The following is an 18,808-nucleotide window of genomic DNA, read 5'->3' as shown; positions in this document are numbered from 1 at the left end:
AATCTACTGAAATCATCTAGAAGTTGATCCCTGCATGTGCACCTTAGCAAGGGGGTGCAGGCACACTCTCGAGGGAGTGCAGATGCCTTGAGTCTAGGGCGAGGTCACAATGTTGCAGCATTAGCAGACACTTGGTTGCCCCCACATGTTTGGAGGGGTTGATTTGTTGACCCACCCATGTGGGTGCATTTATTGTTGCTTGGGAAGGCACAACCCGTAGAGAATGTGCAACCTTGAGCATGCATTCCGATTTCAATGCTGCTCCATTTCAATGCTCCTCTCTCTCATATTTTTATATGTGCAATGCTTTGTAAAGCGGTGTGTGTGTGCAAAAGAAAATATACAGCAGAGAAGAATAGAGATTGTTGAGTGTTGTGTGCATGAGGCAGAGTACGGTTTGAGCTAGAGTTGAGTGAGAGTGTGTTCTCCTCCTCTACTGTATTTTCCCTTATTGACCATATAGTGTGACTCCCTCTCTCCCGTGGATGTAGGCCGAGTTTGGCCGAACCATGTAATTTCCTTTGTGTTTAGTATGTTCTGTGTGATTGTGATTGTACTTTATGTTGTTGGATTCATCTCTTTACTCCTTAACATTTAGAGTTCAGCTTTCAACATGTAGCTTTTCAAAGTCGAGAGGCAATCTCAGAAAGCTTAGGAACACTAATATGGTTGTCATACCATGGAAGGTTGAGAGAAATGGTAGCATTTTTCAAGAAATTTCTTTGGTTAATTTGATCACAAGGTCATTAGTAATTTATTTCATTGGACACGTGAAGAATTTCGTTGTTGTCTTCCATTGGTCTGAAAATTTGACGGGCCTTGTATCTTTTGATTCCCTCAAGCAGCTTGCGGGTCACTTACTGAAAAGCATCCATATGTAAGTATAATACAGCTAACTCAAAAAATACTCATACACAAATACGTGTACGTAAGGCTGTTGAAATACTATTATTCGATTCAAACAGCAATCTTAATTATCCTGAACTCCTCAACATATTAATAACATAAGTTGAAATATTTAAATAATTAATTATCCAATCTCCTTTATATAGGTATCTTATGATGGCAGTCCTTAAGGTTGGGTGCCATATAGGTATATAGTGGTGGACGGGATGGTGGGGTGAACCCAATGGCAGTAATGATGCGGGGAGGGATGTAATGTTCCCCTCCTTCCCTCCTGATTTGAGTACTCACAGCTCCATATGAACCACTTTGAAGGTGGGCATGGACCCCACAGACTATTGTCACAATGGTATAAGCTGGTTGTCCTAACATTTTATTTTTGCACTGTGTGTATATATACCTGCTTGTAAATTCACATTGTCACATTGATCAGTGGCCTTTCTTTCTTAACTCCGCCTAGCTAGCTAATAATTAAGTTCATCATGGTCGCATGCATGGATTCTAATTTCCAGCCAACTGTTTCCGAGGCGCATCCCGAGACGATGGATTTCCTTTCCAGTGCTTGGTGCAACTTTGCCGTTCAAGCTTTCCAACCGGAGCTGCAGGACCACGCATCAATCGTTCTCCATGGAAGCCCAATTAAAAAATTTGAGAACGACAGCCAACCTCCTTTTCCGGTAAGCATGCACTTAATTGAATTCTTTGCTTAGTAATTAGTATGAGCGGTGTACTTCAGATGAATGAATTAAATTAACGGGACCTTTTGTTTTGTTTTTCTTTAAAAAAAAAAACCTCGGCAGGAGGTGGAGAAGAACGTAAAGATAGATGATGCCGATCTCAAATCTCTACCCCCATGGAAATCTAATGATGTGAAGGTAGCTGCGCGCATATTAATCATTCACTTGAGTTTTATGTTTTACAAATAATATCATATAAGAGGACGGTATTCAGAATAATGAGATCCTCTAGGCACCCAGTTAATCGATGGGAATAACAGACCAGTCACCAATAAATTTTCTTATTGTGTGTGTTTTCTGCAGTCTTGGATATGGATGCAACAGGCCATGCATCCAGAATTAAACTACAACAGCTGTTTTCGAAAGAAATGGGTAAGTGTATAATTTTGTGGTTCAGTCAATTTCGATCGGTTGCGCTCATGTAATTATTAATTTTCCGTTAAATTGCAATTATTCTGGACGGAATTAAGAAATCATTGCAAAATATCGATCTATCTCTTAATTGGCATAGTACATTCAGGTGCCATGGCCATTTAGGGGTACTGTGTCGATCAAAAAATGGCTGAAAGAGGTTAAACAGAAGAGGAAGCAGGAAGAGAGGGTACAGAGAGCCGAAGTGCACGCAGCTATATCAGTGGCAGGCGTAGCGGCGGCGCTGGCTGCTGTAGCGGCCGAAAATTCCAAGCATGACGAGTCCAACACCACCAAAGAGTCCGCAGTGGCTTCAGCCGCAGCTTTGGTTGCTGCCCAGTGCGCCCAAGTGGCGGAGGCCATGGGGGCCAAACGCCACCAACTCAGCGCTATTATAAGTTCTGCCATGACCGGTACAGCTGCAAGTGACATTTTAACCCTCACGGCCGCCGCCACCACTTGTAGTACTCCGCTCTCTCTCGCACACAAACATACACACGCACACTATTATTTGCCCTTGGAATTTTTATTTTTATTTTTTTTCCACTCAAATATTCAACCGTGTTTTTTTAGAATTTCTTAAGATATTATGAACTTAAAAGAGCTTAATTATTTAAGACCTAAAAATATAATTAGTTATACTAAACTAAAATGTATTATGGTTTAGGACTACCAAAAATAATCTTAATATCTTGGGGAAGGGGACAGGGGTGGGCCCTGCTTTTAGTGGAACCAGCAGGACTCATCTCCATTTGTGTAGTTCACGTATTATTTAACATTTATTTTATGTTACTAAAGTATGCAGTCATAGAATTTTTTAGCTATATCATATTTATACAATTAATTAATATTTGAAATTTGAGGAATTGTGAGAGAATTCACTTGGATCGATAAATATTAGCTCAAAAATATTCTAAATTTAAATATTTGATTCATTGTATAAAATATAAATTGATCAAGTAATCTAATCTAATAATTTTTTAAAGAAAAGATACTCTCGAATTCTATTATTGATCTCTCTTATCAAAATTAAAATTCACCTAATTGTGATGATGAATTTAAATTTTTAGTATTTATATTTAATTTTATCTAAATTAAAAATGACATATATATTTGTAAACATGAAATTAAAATTTTGCGATTTTTAGTACATTCTTTGTGGTATGCATGCACTAATTTTTTTTTTAAAAGAGTGAGATAATATATTTAATTAACAATTCAAACTATTTTATTGCTACTACAATATTTTTTTTTTCGCAATGGATAAGATACCCAATGAATGAATGAACGTTAATTGGTAGTAGAAGCTAAAGGTAGGTTTTGCAGCGATCGTTGTAGAGTCAATATGGAAAACGGAAAGTCATTTTTTCCAAAAGAGAAGACAAAATAAAAAAAGAAGGAAAATGTGACCTACCAACCACGACTGTCAAGTTCTTTTTGGTATTGAGGAATTTGTATTGATTATTGTCTTGTTAATGCATGATAATGCATAGCAATGAAAGGAGCTGCAACGCTGAAAGTAAGAACAGGATGCAAAAATAGATTGAATGGGACTGCGCCGGTGCTGCCCATCGAGGATAACAATGAGCTCCAATCCGACTTTGAAAATTGCAAATTATTACTTGCTATGGGTGCTGAGCTCCGCATCGAGACGCCTGATGGTATGTGCAAGACCTCTATTAATTGAAATCTATTGATCTATGATTATAAAATTTCAAAGGAGGTACCATTAGTTATACTTCAACAAAGAAAGCAACCACGGTCTACTTTTAGGACACATTTAGTATGCATTTTTTACTTTACAGTGAAAAGATACAACAAAGATAAAAAAAAGAAGAATATCATTTTGTAAGAAAAATAATTAAGAGTAGCAAAGATAAGACTTTTCATCATTGTTTGGAGGGGAGGGGAGATTGCTTGTGCAGTCAACTCTCTTTTTCTTAATATTAAAATTCTAAAATACCCATCAATATCAATTTGGCCATATTAGCCAAGAAATTGAAATGTTTGTAGTCTCTAGGCATAATAGTCATATTGATTTGGAATAGATATAATCATCCCTTCTAGTATGACAAATATGGCTCAAGCACTTAAACATGGATTGAACAAAATAGTTGTCAAGATATGTGTTCATAAAATATGATATTGAATGTTCTAAGGGTGAATTTTGTCCCCTTTTTGTTTTAACTTCTACTTTTTAAAGGTACAAGTTAGGTTGAACATATTTGATAAATAGTTTTTCCAACTTTTTAAGTCCATCTTTTAACTTTTTAGTGAACTTTAAAAAATTACAAATTGGAAACTTTTAAAAGTTAAGAGTTAGTTTTCTTTCCAACAAATTATTCAATCCTGTTGTGCCCTTGATTTTTTAAAATGTTACAGAAATATCAATATATTAATTATGTTTCCTAAAAATATATCTATATTAGTAATTTTAAATACTTTTAGACACCTTATAACTTTTTTTTTACCGAACACTCAAATCCAATTTTTCCTTCCTAACGAACTCTTCTTTCATAATGGAGCCAAACATTTAAAAAAAAAAAATATTAAATAGCTCCTTTTCATTAGTTGCCTTTTAAAATATTCTTTTAAAAAATTATATGGACGCCAAACTAAGCATAAGAGTCAATGATTTTAAATACCAAAATAAAAATTAAAAATGGTAATAAAGGAAATTTTGTAGGATATTAGAAGTCTAAAAGTTAATTTGTGATAACTGGAATCTCCAAGATTTTATGATTTAGGCAAGAAAAACTTTGAATTGAATTGAGAATGTAAAAGAATAAAGTTATTATCCCTCTCTCTCTATTTTGTAAGACATACCTAACCCATATTATGTAAAAGACAGTACCTAGCCTAGTAAAGTAGCCTATGCCTTTAAAGGGGTCAATAGAGATTATCATTCATACAACTTTATGAGCAATTACCTTTTCTTTTAAAAGGTTTTTATTTCATTTAATAGAAGAAAAAAATGGAGGCATAAGACTTAATAACTATAGTACTTTGTATGTTAGGAAGTTTATTAAGTCATAGTTTTATAGCTAACTACAAATAACTTCTTAATTAAATTTATCTCTCTCTTCTAATGTTTGACTGAAAAAACTAATTATAAGTGTATTAGATCAACCTGAGATGTCCCTATTCAATATACAAGAGATATTATTCAAATATTTAGGAAAAAAAATTTTAGATAGCATAAAAGTTTCTTGTATTCAAGTGCGATTCCTATTTTTATTTTTATTTTCAATTTTCAATGCAAACACTTTTGAAAAATTATAAAACTTTTTCTGGTTGACGATATAACTTAAGGAGATCATTGAATTCTCGGTAGGGTAATTGTCCACTTCGAAATTTATGTAACTCGATGAGTTCATGCTAGTAACATTATATAGTTGAAGTGCGAATAGCATTCAAATGCATGTGTTTGAATAACATTTTTTTTTTTCAAATTTAAAACTAAAATTATACCCAAGTGATGATTGACATTCATCAATCTTTTTTTCTTTTTTTTTTCAATTATTTTTTTCTTTATGCATTTGACATTAATATTGGGTCTATATTGTACAACTAGAGGTAGGTTAATCCTAACACTATTAAGTGAGATGGTTTAGTTCTTGCATACTTTTAATAGACACAATAAAAAATTTGGTTTCATGCAATTATATCTGTTGCCTAAATTAGGTCTAATTACATCTAAAACTTGCCAAGGCATACATAGCATGTTGAGCAAGCATTATGCAATAATGTATCATAATTAGTTACTAGGAGTCTAGCCTTTAGAAAATATAATAAGCAGGATGAAGAATCTTTAACCACGAAGAAGCTAGGACTACTCATTTGTATGAAAATGATATTCAAACACTTCATAGATGACTAATACAATAGTTTATGATAGTGAGGTTCCATCATACAATCACGAAACTCGTTGAAAATAAAGTGAAGCAATGAGAGACATTGGTGGTCGCAGCTAAAAATGCAAATATTATCATTTTCTTGTGACGAAACATTCACTTGTTTATTGACTAGTTAGAGATTTCTAAAATTGAGATAAGAAAGTTGAGGTTTGTCAGAAGTTTTGATGTGATGCTTAGCTAGTTAATATAAAAAAATATTCGAAATTGTATACATCGTAGTAAATTCATAAGCACATTGCATTTGATTTGAATAACAGCTTTAATTGCATTAAAATTGAGCTTTTAATTGTACTGGTTGAAAGCATAAAACAATAAAAACCGACAAAGTATTAAAATTATAGATGTTTAGATTTTAGAAAATAAAAATAAAAATTAAAGTACAATTATCCAATTTAAATATCTTTAAATTTAGAAGGTTGAAAATTTCAACTCTAAATGTTCACCTTTTCAATTGAAAGATATTTATATTAATTGTCTAGTAAAAATAACAAGAAATTAGATTACATTAGCAAGAAATGTCTACATCTAAACAAATTAAAACCAATCAAGCATGAATGCTAGGATTATAAATTATGTAGACTATAAATTCTTTGTGTCAATGAGCTTCTTTCGAGGAGGTTCACAAGTTCATATTCTAAGTAAAATTTTGATGCAGTGTGATCTAAACCGTTACATGCACATAAATGCATACTCAAAATTTTGGTATTTATCTTTCGTATAGTTATAAAATTTATATACTAATTGATTTTCTAAAGATGTTATTGATACTTAAAAAGTACCACTAGCACTCCATATTTATCTTATTATCTGAATTTTTACTTGGCAACTGAAAAGCGTAAAAGAACGAGGGAGAAATTTGCTAGTTTACTGTGAAATCAAGTTAGAAATTTGTCATTTAATATAAAAAAGAAAATAAATGTCGAGTTTAAATGACATTTTTGGGATGGCCAATTAGGTTTCCATAAAAAATCAAAATCTATTTAGGTAAATTGAGTAGGCATTCCACTATAATTTTGATGGCTCTTTTTTGCTGGCAAATATTTACCTTTTTCGACTTTGGTAAGATTCTTTTGGATGAATTTTTTAAAGAAAAAATACACTTGAATTTTTATCAATTATGAACTCCATTCTCCTATTTTTAGAAAGAATATCTATATTTATTTATAAGATTCATCTATAAATATTAATATCTGATGATTTTCTTAAATATAATTAGAAACAATTGCCCTCGATGGGTTCTATTAATTATATATATTCCCCAATAGCTTATTAAATTTGCCTAATCAATTTTTGGCACAGGAAAATGCACGGCGAGGTCAGTTTCAGTCATTTTGAACAGTCAAGCTAAGGTTCGAATTTAAAATTTACTCTAACTCTTGATTGACTGATTAATTTATTTTGTATATATATATATATATATATATTGTTGAGATTTTATTTTTCACAAGTTGTGGGCATGTGCGCACATATGTTTTTGACTTTCGACAGTCTTAAGTAATATTAAGGAATAATGAAATCACCGTAAAACGGACGCGTGGATACCCGGTGCATAATCCAAAAAAAAAAAAAAGGAATAATGAAATCAAAACTTAGTCCTTATAATATAAAGCAAAATCTATATTAATTATTATAATTTTAATTAATACATTTAACGACTTTTACTTATTATTTTCATCCAATTATTTTTATTATCCTAATTAAATCTGAATATTGGTGAATCTCTTATATATATAATGCTATGTTGACATTACTAGTGTCATTATTATTTGTTCAAAGCTTCAAAACAAATCTCATTTGTAGAGTGATTTATGGCTCCATCTGCATAGTTAACTCAAATAAACAAATACTACAAAAATAATATATATTTTTATAATTAATAATATCCAGACCCTATAAAACTTAAAATTCAACCTTCCAAAGGCAGAGTAAGATCAAAAGATGGACTTGGGCTTGGCCCATGTTCCTGTAACGAAGCACCCTACACGACACTGAATGGGCTTGGTGAGGTCATATTCAGATGGGACTTAATTATTACTGTCAAGCATTTGGGCCCTCTTTCTTAAAAGAGAGTTGTTTGGAAAGAAAGAAATTTAAAGAAAAATTATGGAGAAATTTTTTTTATTATATTTTTATTTTAAATAATATTAAAAATAAATTTTAAACTTAATGTGTTTTAAAAATAAGGAAAATGAAATGTCAAACAATGTAAAAAATTAAATATTTATTTACATATTTTTATGTATTTTATTTTTTAAAAATTATTGTCAATGATAGAAGATAAAACTTTTTTGGGGAATTCTTAAATTTGAATTTGAATTTGAATAAAATATAACCTAAAATTGAATTAAAATATGTCTAAGTCCAATCAAATTCAAATTTAAGGTCTGAAATTCATTACCCCAGACACCACCTTTACATATTTGTGGGAGCATAGATTTTAGTATTTGGATTTAGATTTGTATAGATTTAAAATAAAAAAATAAATACAATTTTCTATTATGTGGTATCTAAATTGACGAAATTTCAAATTTAAGTTTTAGTTCCCCGCTCCAAACATGAAATTATATTTCTCTCTCTCTCTCTCTCTCTCTCTCTCTCTCTCTCTCTCTCTCTCTCATATTTTTCAAAGTTTAAAACAGGGCCTTAGAAGAATTAAAAGATTGAGGAAACCATTAACTCTTCCTTCTTCTCTTAATTTTACAGGTCATTCTCATAACAAAGAAACTCGGTCTGTTGAATGCCTTTGGAAGTAAGAAAGAGAGTATGTCCCTTAATGGTTTTCCTTCCTTTTGCTTTTATTATTTATTCTCCAGTACTTAAAAGGGTATTTTTGAATCAAGAATTTTGGTTAAGAAAAAAAAAATAAAAAAAAAAATTCATTTTTTGCTCAATTTTATCTCTATATCAAATACCACCAAAATTAATAATTTGTTCTACCGATTTGAATATATATATATATATATATATATATATATATATAAGTTTCTATTTACTTTCCTTAATAATGAAATATGCAAAAAAAAAAAAAATCTTTTTTATTTTCCTTTTTTTTAGTATTTTTCGAATTCTAAATTGAAAATTATTGACAACTTTGCCCTTCCATAACCAATAATTTATTTTCAATGATGTAAACTGCACCTTTATTTATTTTTAAAATAACTTTTTTTTTTTTTATACCATGCATAAATATAAAAGTACATTTTAGCCCAAAGTCTCTTCTATACAAAAATCTTGAACAATTTTCTCAAATGAGAAATAACATAAAGGTCTAAAAAGTTTAGTTCCATTAACTTTTCATTAAATAATTTATATTGATTGAATGGAGCATTCATCTTCGTTCTAGGCACTGTATTGGACCTGCATGCAGAGCTTTGCAACAATTCCGAGATGGAGGAAAACAATACATGCTATCTTCTTGTTCTAACAACAAGTAGAGGAATAGTGAAGTTGGACATGAAGGATGATCACCGACGTTACAAGATGTGGGCGTCAACAATTAATCACCTGCTGATGCTGTCAACTTCTTTTGTGAGATATGAACTTCAGCTTCGTGAAAATTGAAGAGATTCCTTCCTACTCTATTAATGCATCGATTTTCAAGCTTGTACATTTTTTGTGTATTATATTATGGTCGATTATATTTGGAACTCTTGGTGATTGCCTGTGAAATAATTTATCCGTGAATCCTTGCATTCGTAATTTGCATTGTACTGATGTATCTAAATTATTATTAATAAAGTAGGAACCCCATGAAACAAAATTCATTCCTCTCTCAAAAGGGTTTAGTAATTGTTTGGAAACTGCTTTGTAGATGTCTACCACAGCAAAATCGGATGGATCATGATTTTGGCACATTGAAAGAAATTTAAGGACAGAAAATACATATACTTGTTGAAAATTAAACTTGACTGGAGATGACCTGTATCCCACCTCTGTTGAATTGGGGCTGGAGTCGGCAATAACCTCACCAAAATCTCACCAACTTTAGCCGTCACAGTTGATTATATTGTTCTAACCTTACTATAAATAGATGTGTGTATGTGTGTGTGTAATGTAATATGTGGTGTAAAGACGGTGAATAATTAGTGAGTGAGAGAAATTGTATTTTGAGTTGTCTTTAATTTTTCATTATTAAAAGTAATCTGTATTGTCATATTAAAATCAATTGAGTGTAATTCTTCACTGAATTTCAATCACAACCAGTGATTGAGTGAGTCACCTCCACCCATCAGTGGTATCAGATCGCTCAGGTTTGCTGAAATTCGCCAAATAGAGGCGAATAGAGAAAAATTCAAATTTTCTCTCAGATTTGAAGTTGCTCAAAATTAAAATTTGAGCATGCCATTGTGAAATTCGCATCGAGATGAGACCAAGGGTGAAAACCACGTCTCAAACGGAGTCTCGAAACCTCTACATGCGCTCACACGCGACGACAGACGAAACAGCGTCCTCCACATGCGTCGCTAGTGCCGGGGGGGATACTGACTGCCGACGTCACGCCCCTCACATGCCCGCACACGTCTTCTTCGCCCGACTGGTGAGATCCGACCCGTATACCCGGAAACCCGATCCGCAACTTGGTCCAGCAACTAGTTGGCCCAGCAACCAACAACCTGGATCCTGACCTGCGATCACAACCCAACCCGACTGGCCGACTAGCACCCGCTCGCTGACACGCGGCAGGCTCGGAAGGCGCCACGTGGCCATAATGGTAATTACTAAAGGCATTAACATCCGTTAAGTTAAACCGGTCCGGTCAAACCGGTTCAGAATTATTTTGGTCTGTTCAGTGATTTTTAAACAGGTTCTTTGCAACCCAAAATCGGTTCCTAATGTTTTTTGACCTTCTGAACACATTGGTGGCATCAGATTTGCTAAAATCTATCCCCATTGTCATGACGTCCCGGACCCACCAGAAACCACTTTGGCAAATGGGTGTGGCCGCGAACTGGGAAAAATGGATGTGAATTTTGAAAAAGTATTTTCATGGAAAAATAACGTGTGATGGAGTCGCCACTAACTTTTTGGGGTGCGGTTAGAATACTTGATTGCTACCCCATTAGGGGTAGAATCGGTCTACGTTACTAGAGTCGGGCACGGGAGTACGGTTACGGGAGGGGAAGGTATTAGCACCCCCTACATGCCCGTTCCTATGAATGGTACTAAATTAATTGAAAATTATCCCAAAATAAATCTAATAAGCCTTTGAAAATTACTCCCTTTCAAAAATTCAAGAGAATGCACAAAATAAAATACTATATAAGTATTCTCGAGGAACTGGGGCGCGTCGTACTCCGAAGAGCTTAATGCCTCCCATTGTAATAATTGGGAAGGAAAATCAAGAAAATAATCTACGAAAATACACTTCCTTGGTTTTGAAATATTTATAGAAATTTCTAAGTGAAAAGTAATATTCCGGTAGGTTTTTGGAATTTGTTTGGGATGGAAATAATATTCCGGGCCTAAAAAATATTTTTGTGATTTTTTTCTAAATGTGCAAACATATTTTTTGGTTTTTGTGATTTTACAATATTTTTTTCCGAACCTTAAAATAGCACATAATAGTTATGGTGCAACCCCAAGATGGGGGTGAATTGGGTATTTAAATAATTGTTGCCTAGGTCTACTAATTTTAACAACAATGAAATTTAGCCTAGGGTTAGTCTATGCAATCATCAAACACACATACATGTGCAGTAAATGTAAATTGTGGAAATGTAAAGACCACGCACGTTATGTTATCGAGGTTCGGCCAACAGTGCCTACGTCCTCGCCTTGGCCACACCAGCACAAGAATTACAACTATAATGCTCACTTAAATGGGTGGAGCGGCACCTATATAAACCAAGTCAATTCAAGAGGCTCACCTCAACTGAAACACCTTAACAGGATGGTGCACCTAACTTTCCTAACCGGGTCTAAGCTAATCCGGGACAATTCCACAGGACTAGTCTCCCTCTTCAGGCCCATGCCTGGAATACAATCAATGTGTATAAATTGTTTGTACACGTAAATGTGCTTCAACACAAGCAGATGAGTGCACCAATATAGCTCAGTCAATAATGCAAGCACGAATGATATGTAAATATACTCAGTGCTCTAATGTGTGCTAAACACTCAATCACGCATATATTTTTAGTCCAAATCTAGAGTGTATATCTAAGCAAGATTTGAAACATAATATTTGAATATCAAAAAATCAGATTAGGGTTGCAAATATGTTAAGCAAGATAAATCTAACAAACTCAATAGGATATTTCAATGTATAAAGCACGATGGAGTTGTTTGAAAGACTAGCTTTTTATAAAAGATTTTTGCACACAAAAACTAGGTTTAGGTAACTTGCAACCATAATGCAAGAACCAAAAACCTCAAAGTCTTCCCACACAAGATTTATAAAATGAAATCCGTGAAAGAACTTTAATGCTAAACTCTCAAAGAAAATCAATCAAGCAAATAATCCAAGTGAGAGTTCTAGACAAGTAGGTTAAGCCCAATAGCCTTGAAATAGTCACAATTCTTAGAGAAATCACGAATGAGAAATATGTGAGTGCTTGAAAGAATATTTGGTTAAAATAGGGTTTTCAGGGTTTTAAGAGTAGAAAGAATTTTTGCTCTAATCAAGTTTGTTAATCCTTTTTAATTAAGACAAATGAACTGGTATATATAGGCTAGGAGGATTTCTTTTATCGTTGGGGACACAATGGGTATTATTAGAATTGTTTAAAAGATCATTAAGAAAATTAACCCAGTTTATCCCATTTAAAAATCAGTAAAAAATTATTTTAACCAGCGAGGTTCGGGTGTCCGGCCTGAGGTTCGGGTGCCCGAACAGACACAGTCAAGAAATCAATTTTAAGAGGTTTAGGTGCCCAAGTTGAGGTTCTGTTGGCTGAAACAAGGTGAGTAGCCAAATGTCCGAGATTTGGGTGCCCAAAGCAAAGTTCGGTTAACCGAACCAGGCAGTTTGGTCACCTAAGCCTCTATTTGAACGTAAACAGACGATCGCCCAAGTAGTTGAAAAGTGCTCTGAAAAAGCATTCGAGTGCCCGAGGAAAGTGCGTTCAAAATATGTTCGATCGCCCGAAGCTAAGTCAATATGTTGACTTGGCTCGGTCACCCGAGCCGCTTTACACGGCATAGGTTCGGTTGCCCGAACCCTCTTAACCTATTTAATTTAAGTCCATGTTTTAGCCAGTTGTAATTCCCTAATATAAAGATAATAATAGGGACCTTTGTGCATTTATTTAGAGACTTAGGGTCTGTGTAGGCACCTAAAGTTCAACTATGATTGTTTTGAGCATACCTTCCTAACATGCATGATGCAAATTATTACAAGCCATAAACGCGCACAGTCCATAATAAATTACATCCCAGAATGAAGAAATAATCAAATGAATACAAAATATAACACATATATTTTCATTCTTCGGCATGAACACCTCACGCCATCGTGATATGACTTTCAGTCCTAAGCGCGCACAAGGTGAACCTGCATGCAATTCTCAGTACAAACATCAATACCAAGAGTATTTGTCATAATCAAAATTGGGTGTGACCAATAAGGTCAACAATCTCCCCCTTTTTGATGATGACAAATACCTTATGCAAAAGTGGGTTCAGCCAAGAAAGGCTCCCCCTGACTTTATGCATAAAGATAATTAAAGTAAATGGAAATAATAGATGTAAGCATAATTAAGCACAATATTACCCACTTTTGGCTCTTCTCCCCCTCTTGGCAACAACAAAAAGGGTTAAACAATAAAGCGCGAAGGCAAAGCATATCAATTAGATACAAGAAGTATATTAGGAAGATTAAAAATTTCAGCAGCATACCGTTTGAAAGTAGATCATTCCCAATCATAATTTTTGTACCTAAGTGACCTGTTTGGAGTTATAGTGAATGGTATATATCATATTTCAATCAATTAACCCAAACCGAATATGCATTTGAGGAAGTATAAGTAGCATGCAACAAGTCAACAATCTTAATGTTCTACACTCTCCCTAATGGATGATTATGTAAGGATGAAGATTAATCTTTCATTTCATTTTCACTCATCCTTTGAAAAATATTTTTAAAGTTTATTTTATCATAATTATCTTTGGTTTCCAAAGCAAACATGTATGCCCGTATGTGTGAGTCTGATACCAATTGTTATAACTACGTGGTAGAGAAGATACCAATTGTTAAAACAATACCACTAGTTATAGGGACATATCATCAGTTTTAAAATGAATATGATATCATTTATAAATTTACCAAGTTGTGCACATTGATACCAATTGATAGTTTATTTTCTAAAAAAAAATATAGTGGTGAATGCAGGATATATATATTTACATATTTATTTTCTCGGAGCCTAATGATTCTGAAATAAAGTACTCCCCCTAAGAATATGTATTTTCTTTATAAATCAACTTGAGCAAAAACCACAAATTTTCTTAGAAATGCACTCAAGTTTTAAGAAATTTGGCATTAAGAAAATGATATTAAATTAAGTGCAAAGGTTTAAAAAATATATATTTTTTTTTGGTAGCATTTTGCCTAAAGATGTAAACAATCCATAAGAATCTGCCAGTATTTAAAATAAATGCACACCAGTCCCAAGGAGTTTAAGCAAATAACGCAAATGAGACAAGCGTAAGAATATAGATTTTAAGTATAGATCACATTTGCACACAGCAAAGCACATCATCTCAACCATTTTGGGGCAAATGTCTACAGAAAATTTGGTAGCATGCCAGCTGTAAACAGGACATTTCCCAAAATTAACTTGCACAAAAACAGTTCTCAAATAGGCAATATTTCAAGAGTAAGGCATGCAAGAACCTATAGTCTACTAGCAAGCAATTCTCAACCACTATATCCGCCATATAGGAGGGATTCTATACTAACCATGTATTTTAACAGAATAATCATTTAAATACAATCACATGCAAACCAAAGTATTGCATATATATATATATATATATATATATATATATATATCATAATCAAATAGCATAGTCACCATATCATAGTATTTGTGTGTGTGTGGTGAAAGTGAAAGTCAAATAGAAATAGACAAATTAGCTGTTTTAAGTATAGGTATAGACCCAATAAAAGAAATGTATTTGAATAACATAGATGATAAAATACGAAGCTGTAGAATGATGGACTGGATCCTCATGAAGCATTCCTAAGTCTCTTCGTCGTCATGATCATCATCTCCCTCATCCCCACTTAGCTCCATCTGGTCGTCCTCACCGATATCCTCATCATTCATCTCACGCAGTCGCTCACCAAGGATGTGGAAGTTAGCCAGCACCTTGGACCAAAAATCAGTGAACTCACTATAAAAGGAGTCAAGTCTAGCTTGAGAAGAAGATGCCTGCTTTGTCATGGAGACTCGGAACTCCTAAAACGAGGTGGAGAGATCGGTAATAGCTGCCATGATCTCGACGGTAGATGGTACATAAGGCAGCTCCTATGGGACCTCCTGAGCTCCCAGCTCTCTCTCATGTGTAGTAAGGCAACCACATGTTGCTAGTCAGCTCGTATCCCATCAACTTTAAGGTGGTCGAATTGAAAACATCAGATGGTCGTACTTTCTTGATGGTGGCAAGTGGTGACCTATTCGGTCTCTCCTTAACGAATATCCTAGATAAAATCCCACCGTAGGGTAAAATGATCCTCTTTCCCACGGTTTTGACAAACATCCACCGCAGGATCAATCTAGGCAGGTCTAGCTTCTTCCTGGTGAAGAGACACCACATGACAAAGCAGTCCAAGTAGGACATATGGTCCCTTGATCCTGACTTGGGCAAAAATTATAAGAGATCAGGTGGTGTACCACCTTTGCCTCTAAAGTCAAGGATTTGTAGCTAGGGGTATGAGTCAAATCAGCTACAGGACGTGGCATTACCAAGTTAACGAAAGTACTCATAATGAAGTCCTACTCGGCTATCCAGGTGGATGAAGAATCGGGGCAGATGAAGTCGCGATGCTAGATATCAAATATCTCTGCCAGGTATGCATCATCAAAATGGATGTCTATCTCTAGCACCCTGGTGTAGTAGCCCTGGCCATCCCAAGCAAGGTTGGCATAAAAGTGCCGAACGAGCAGTAGGTACATCCCTCTGGGCTGAAAGGCAATGAACTTGTACCATACTTGATATCGAAACATGTCAAGGATATTGTTGAAGTGAGTTTGCATGAACTCGATATTAAGAATCTTTCCTAGAATGGGATCTTTCAGATGAAACACCCTCTCATACTTGATTCGCTAATCGGGTGTGGGAAACCATTGATCTAATGGAACACCCATGGCAACATGTCTCTCTTCTCTGGCCATGGGACTGAATCTGTCTTAGGGCTAGGGAAGGGTATGAGCGAGGAAACTAGGAAGGCTCTCAAGAAAATGGAAGAAATGAATTGAATTTCGCAAAAAACCATATATATTAGTGTAGTTCGGGCGCCTGAGCCTTGGTTCGGTTGCCCGAACAACCTTAATTACGAGAGGTCTCTAAGTCTGTTCGGCAGCCTGAAGATATGTTCGGTTGGCTGAATTTCAAGCACTAATTTTGCATTTTCGAGGGTCGACCGCCCAAATAGTTTTTGAACTAAGTCAATAGGTCGCTCGAAGGTCTCAGTTTGGTAGCTCAAATATATACTCGGGGACCCAAAGATGATTCGACAGCCTGAGTGAGTTTGAACATGGGTATTTAGCCACCCGAGATGTGGTTAATGGCTAGGTCAGCCTTCTAGTTTGGTCGACTGAAGTACAAATGTGCTGATGGGTTCGGTCGCCCGACCATGGTCCACTTGTCCTTATTTTATCTGATTTTTTAAAGCAAGAGACCCTATGGATTATTTGTAGGGGTTAGGACAATGAATTGGCTACAAGGAAAGATTCGGACAAGATTAATGAGCCTCAGGCCACTACCTAACCTTTTAGAGAATGCTGCACCCTACGACTAATCCTAACTACCAAGGAAGAGCTATGTGATCATGTAATTCTTGTTTGAGCGGGTCCTTCCTTTTCTTTCTTAATCACCTATACCATTTTTCTTCCTTTTGTCTTTGATGGGTTAGGAGTTGATGATTCTTTGGCTTTCCATACTTGCTTAGGTTCACAACTTTTCTTTTAAACGGGCAGTCAAATTTTGTGTGCCCCTTCTTTTTACATAAGATCCATGTGGTGAGAGTGTATGGACTAGAGAAGGTACTAGAATAGTGTTTCAATTATTTTACAAAATACCCCATGTATAGGTTCTTTCTCTTCTTATTTTCAGTCCCATTATAACCTATACCTTCTTTGTCTAGATGATCTTAGATTGGTCTTCTATTTTCTTCTCTAGGTCTTGAATTTTTGAGTTTTCCAAATTTTTGCAAACATTCTGAAGTTTCAAGAGTTCTTTAGACATGTTGTTTGCTTTTCTTTCAAGATCTGCAATCAAATAATCTTTATTATCATCATTAGAAATTTTAGATTTCAAAATAGTTAACTCATTTTCTAATGATTCATTCTTGTTTTCTAGGCTATTAATTTTAAAAATATTTTCTCTTTCAGCATGAACTTTAAAGTTACATTCTTTCATGCATGCTTCATACTTGTTTTCCAAAGCAAAATATTTCTTGTTACATTTAACAAGTAACTTATGAGTTCTAAGATATTCAATTTGTAATTCCTCATAAGTAGGCATGCTTTTCACTATCAGTGCTATCATAGGATTCAGTATCAGATGCCGTATTCAAAATAACACAAGAATCATGCTCATATTCATCTACTAAGACAGATGGAATTGAAGTAACCTCATTATTGGTCAAAGTTACATAACACTGGTTACCTTCCTTAAGATCAGTGGAGCCTAAGTCACATGGAGAGACGACTCCCTTTTGCATGGACGCACCATATCTCCACTCAAGTTCATCCCAAATCTGTTTAGCACTAGTACAAGCCATAACCTCACATAAAACATCAGAATCTAAAGCATGCAGTAAGGTATTCATGGCATCAAAGTTTACCTGTACTAAGTCCTTATCATGATCATTCATTTCAAACTCAGATTTAGGAACATCAGTACACCCAATAGACTTCATAGGCACACAATCACCCTGATAAATGACTTTCCAAAATTTCCAATTTAGAGCTTTTAAATACACAGTCATTCTAAATTTCCATATACCATAATCAACACCACAGAATACAGGTGGGTGTGTGATTAATCTTCCCTCACAGGAAGGGGGTGCATTAACATAAGCCATCATGATCTTTAACTAAATAACTTTCAAGTCTAAGTAAGGAGGCTCTGATACCAATTGATAGTTATGGTGCAACCCCCAGAGGGGGGGTGAATTGGGTATTTAAAAAATTGTTGCCTAGGTCTATTGATTTTAACAACAATGAAATTTAGCCTAGGGTTAGTCTATGCAATCATCAAACACACATACACGTGCAGTAAATGTAAATTGCGGAAATGTAAAGAACACGCACGATATGTTATTGAGGTTCGACCAACAGTGCTTACGTCCTGACCATGGCCACACTAGCACAAGGATTACCACTATAATGCTCACTTAAATGCGTGGAGCAGCACCTATACAAACCAGGTCAATTCAAGGGGCTGACCTCAACTGACATGCCTTAACAGGATGGCGTACCTATCTTTCCTAACTGGGTCTAAGCCAATCCGGGACTATCTCAGAGGGCTAGTTTCCCTCTTCAGGCCCGTTCCTAGAATACAATCAATGTGTATAAATTGTTTGTACACATATATGCGCTTCAACACAATCAGATGAGTGCACCAATATAGCTCAGTCAATAATGCAAGCATGAATGACATGTAAATATGCTC

The 18,808-nt window shown here is 34.7% G+C and overlaps 1 protein-coding gene across 1 annotated transcript; it reads left to right on the top strand.

Moving 5' to 3' along the window:
• Positions 1-1,327: 1,327 nt before the first annotated feature.
• On the top strand, positions 1,328-9,746 carry LOC131157948 (VAN3-binding protein). Its single transcript, XM_058112414.1, has 8 exons — positions 1,328-1,580; positions 1,704-1,778; positions 1,944-2,012; positions 2,161-2,512; positions 3,545-3,712; positions 7,268-7,317; positions 8,672-8,729; positions 9,312-9,746. Exons 1-8 carry the CDS (start codon positions 1,386-1,388, stop codon positions 9,527-9,529), a joined length of 1,185 nt encoding a protein of 394 aa, XP_057968397.1. The 5' UTR covers positions 1,328-1,385; the 3' UTR covers positions 9,530-9,746.
• The last annotated feature ends 9,062 nt before the right edge of the window (positions 9,747-18,808 follow it).

The sequence above is a fragment of the Malania oleifera genome, chromosome 6 (genome assembly GCF_029873635.1).
Source record: "Malania oleifera isolate guangnan ecotype guangnan chromosome 6, ASM2987363v1, whole genome shotgun sequence".
Lineage (NCBI taxonomy): Eukaryota > Viridiplantae > Streptophyta > Magnoliopsida > Santalales > Ximeniaceae > Malania > Malania oleifera.
Note: the sequence above shows the minus strand (reverse complement) of the source record. Positions and strands in the feature narration are given on the sequence as shown.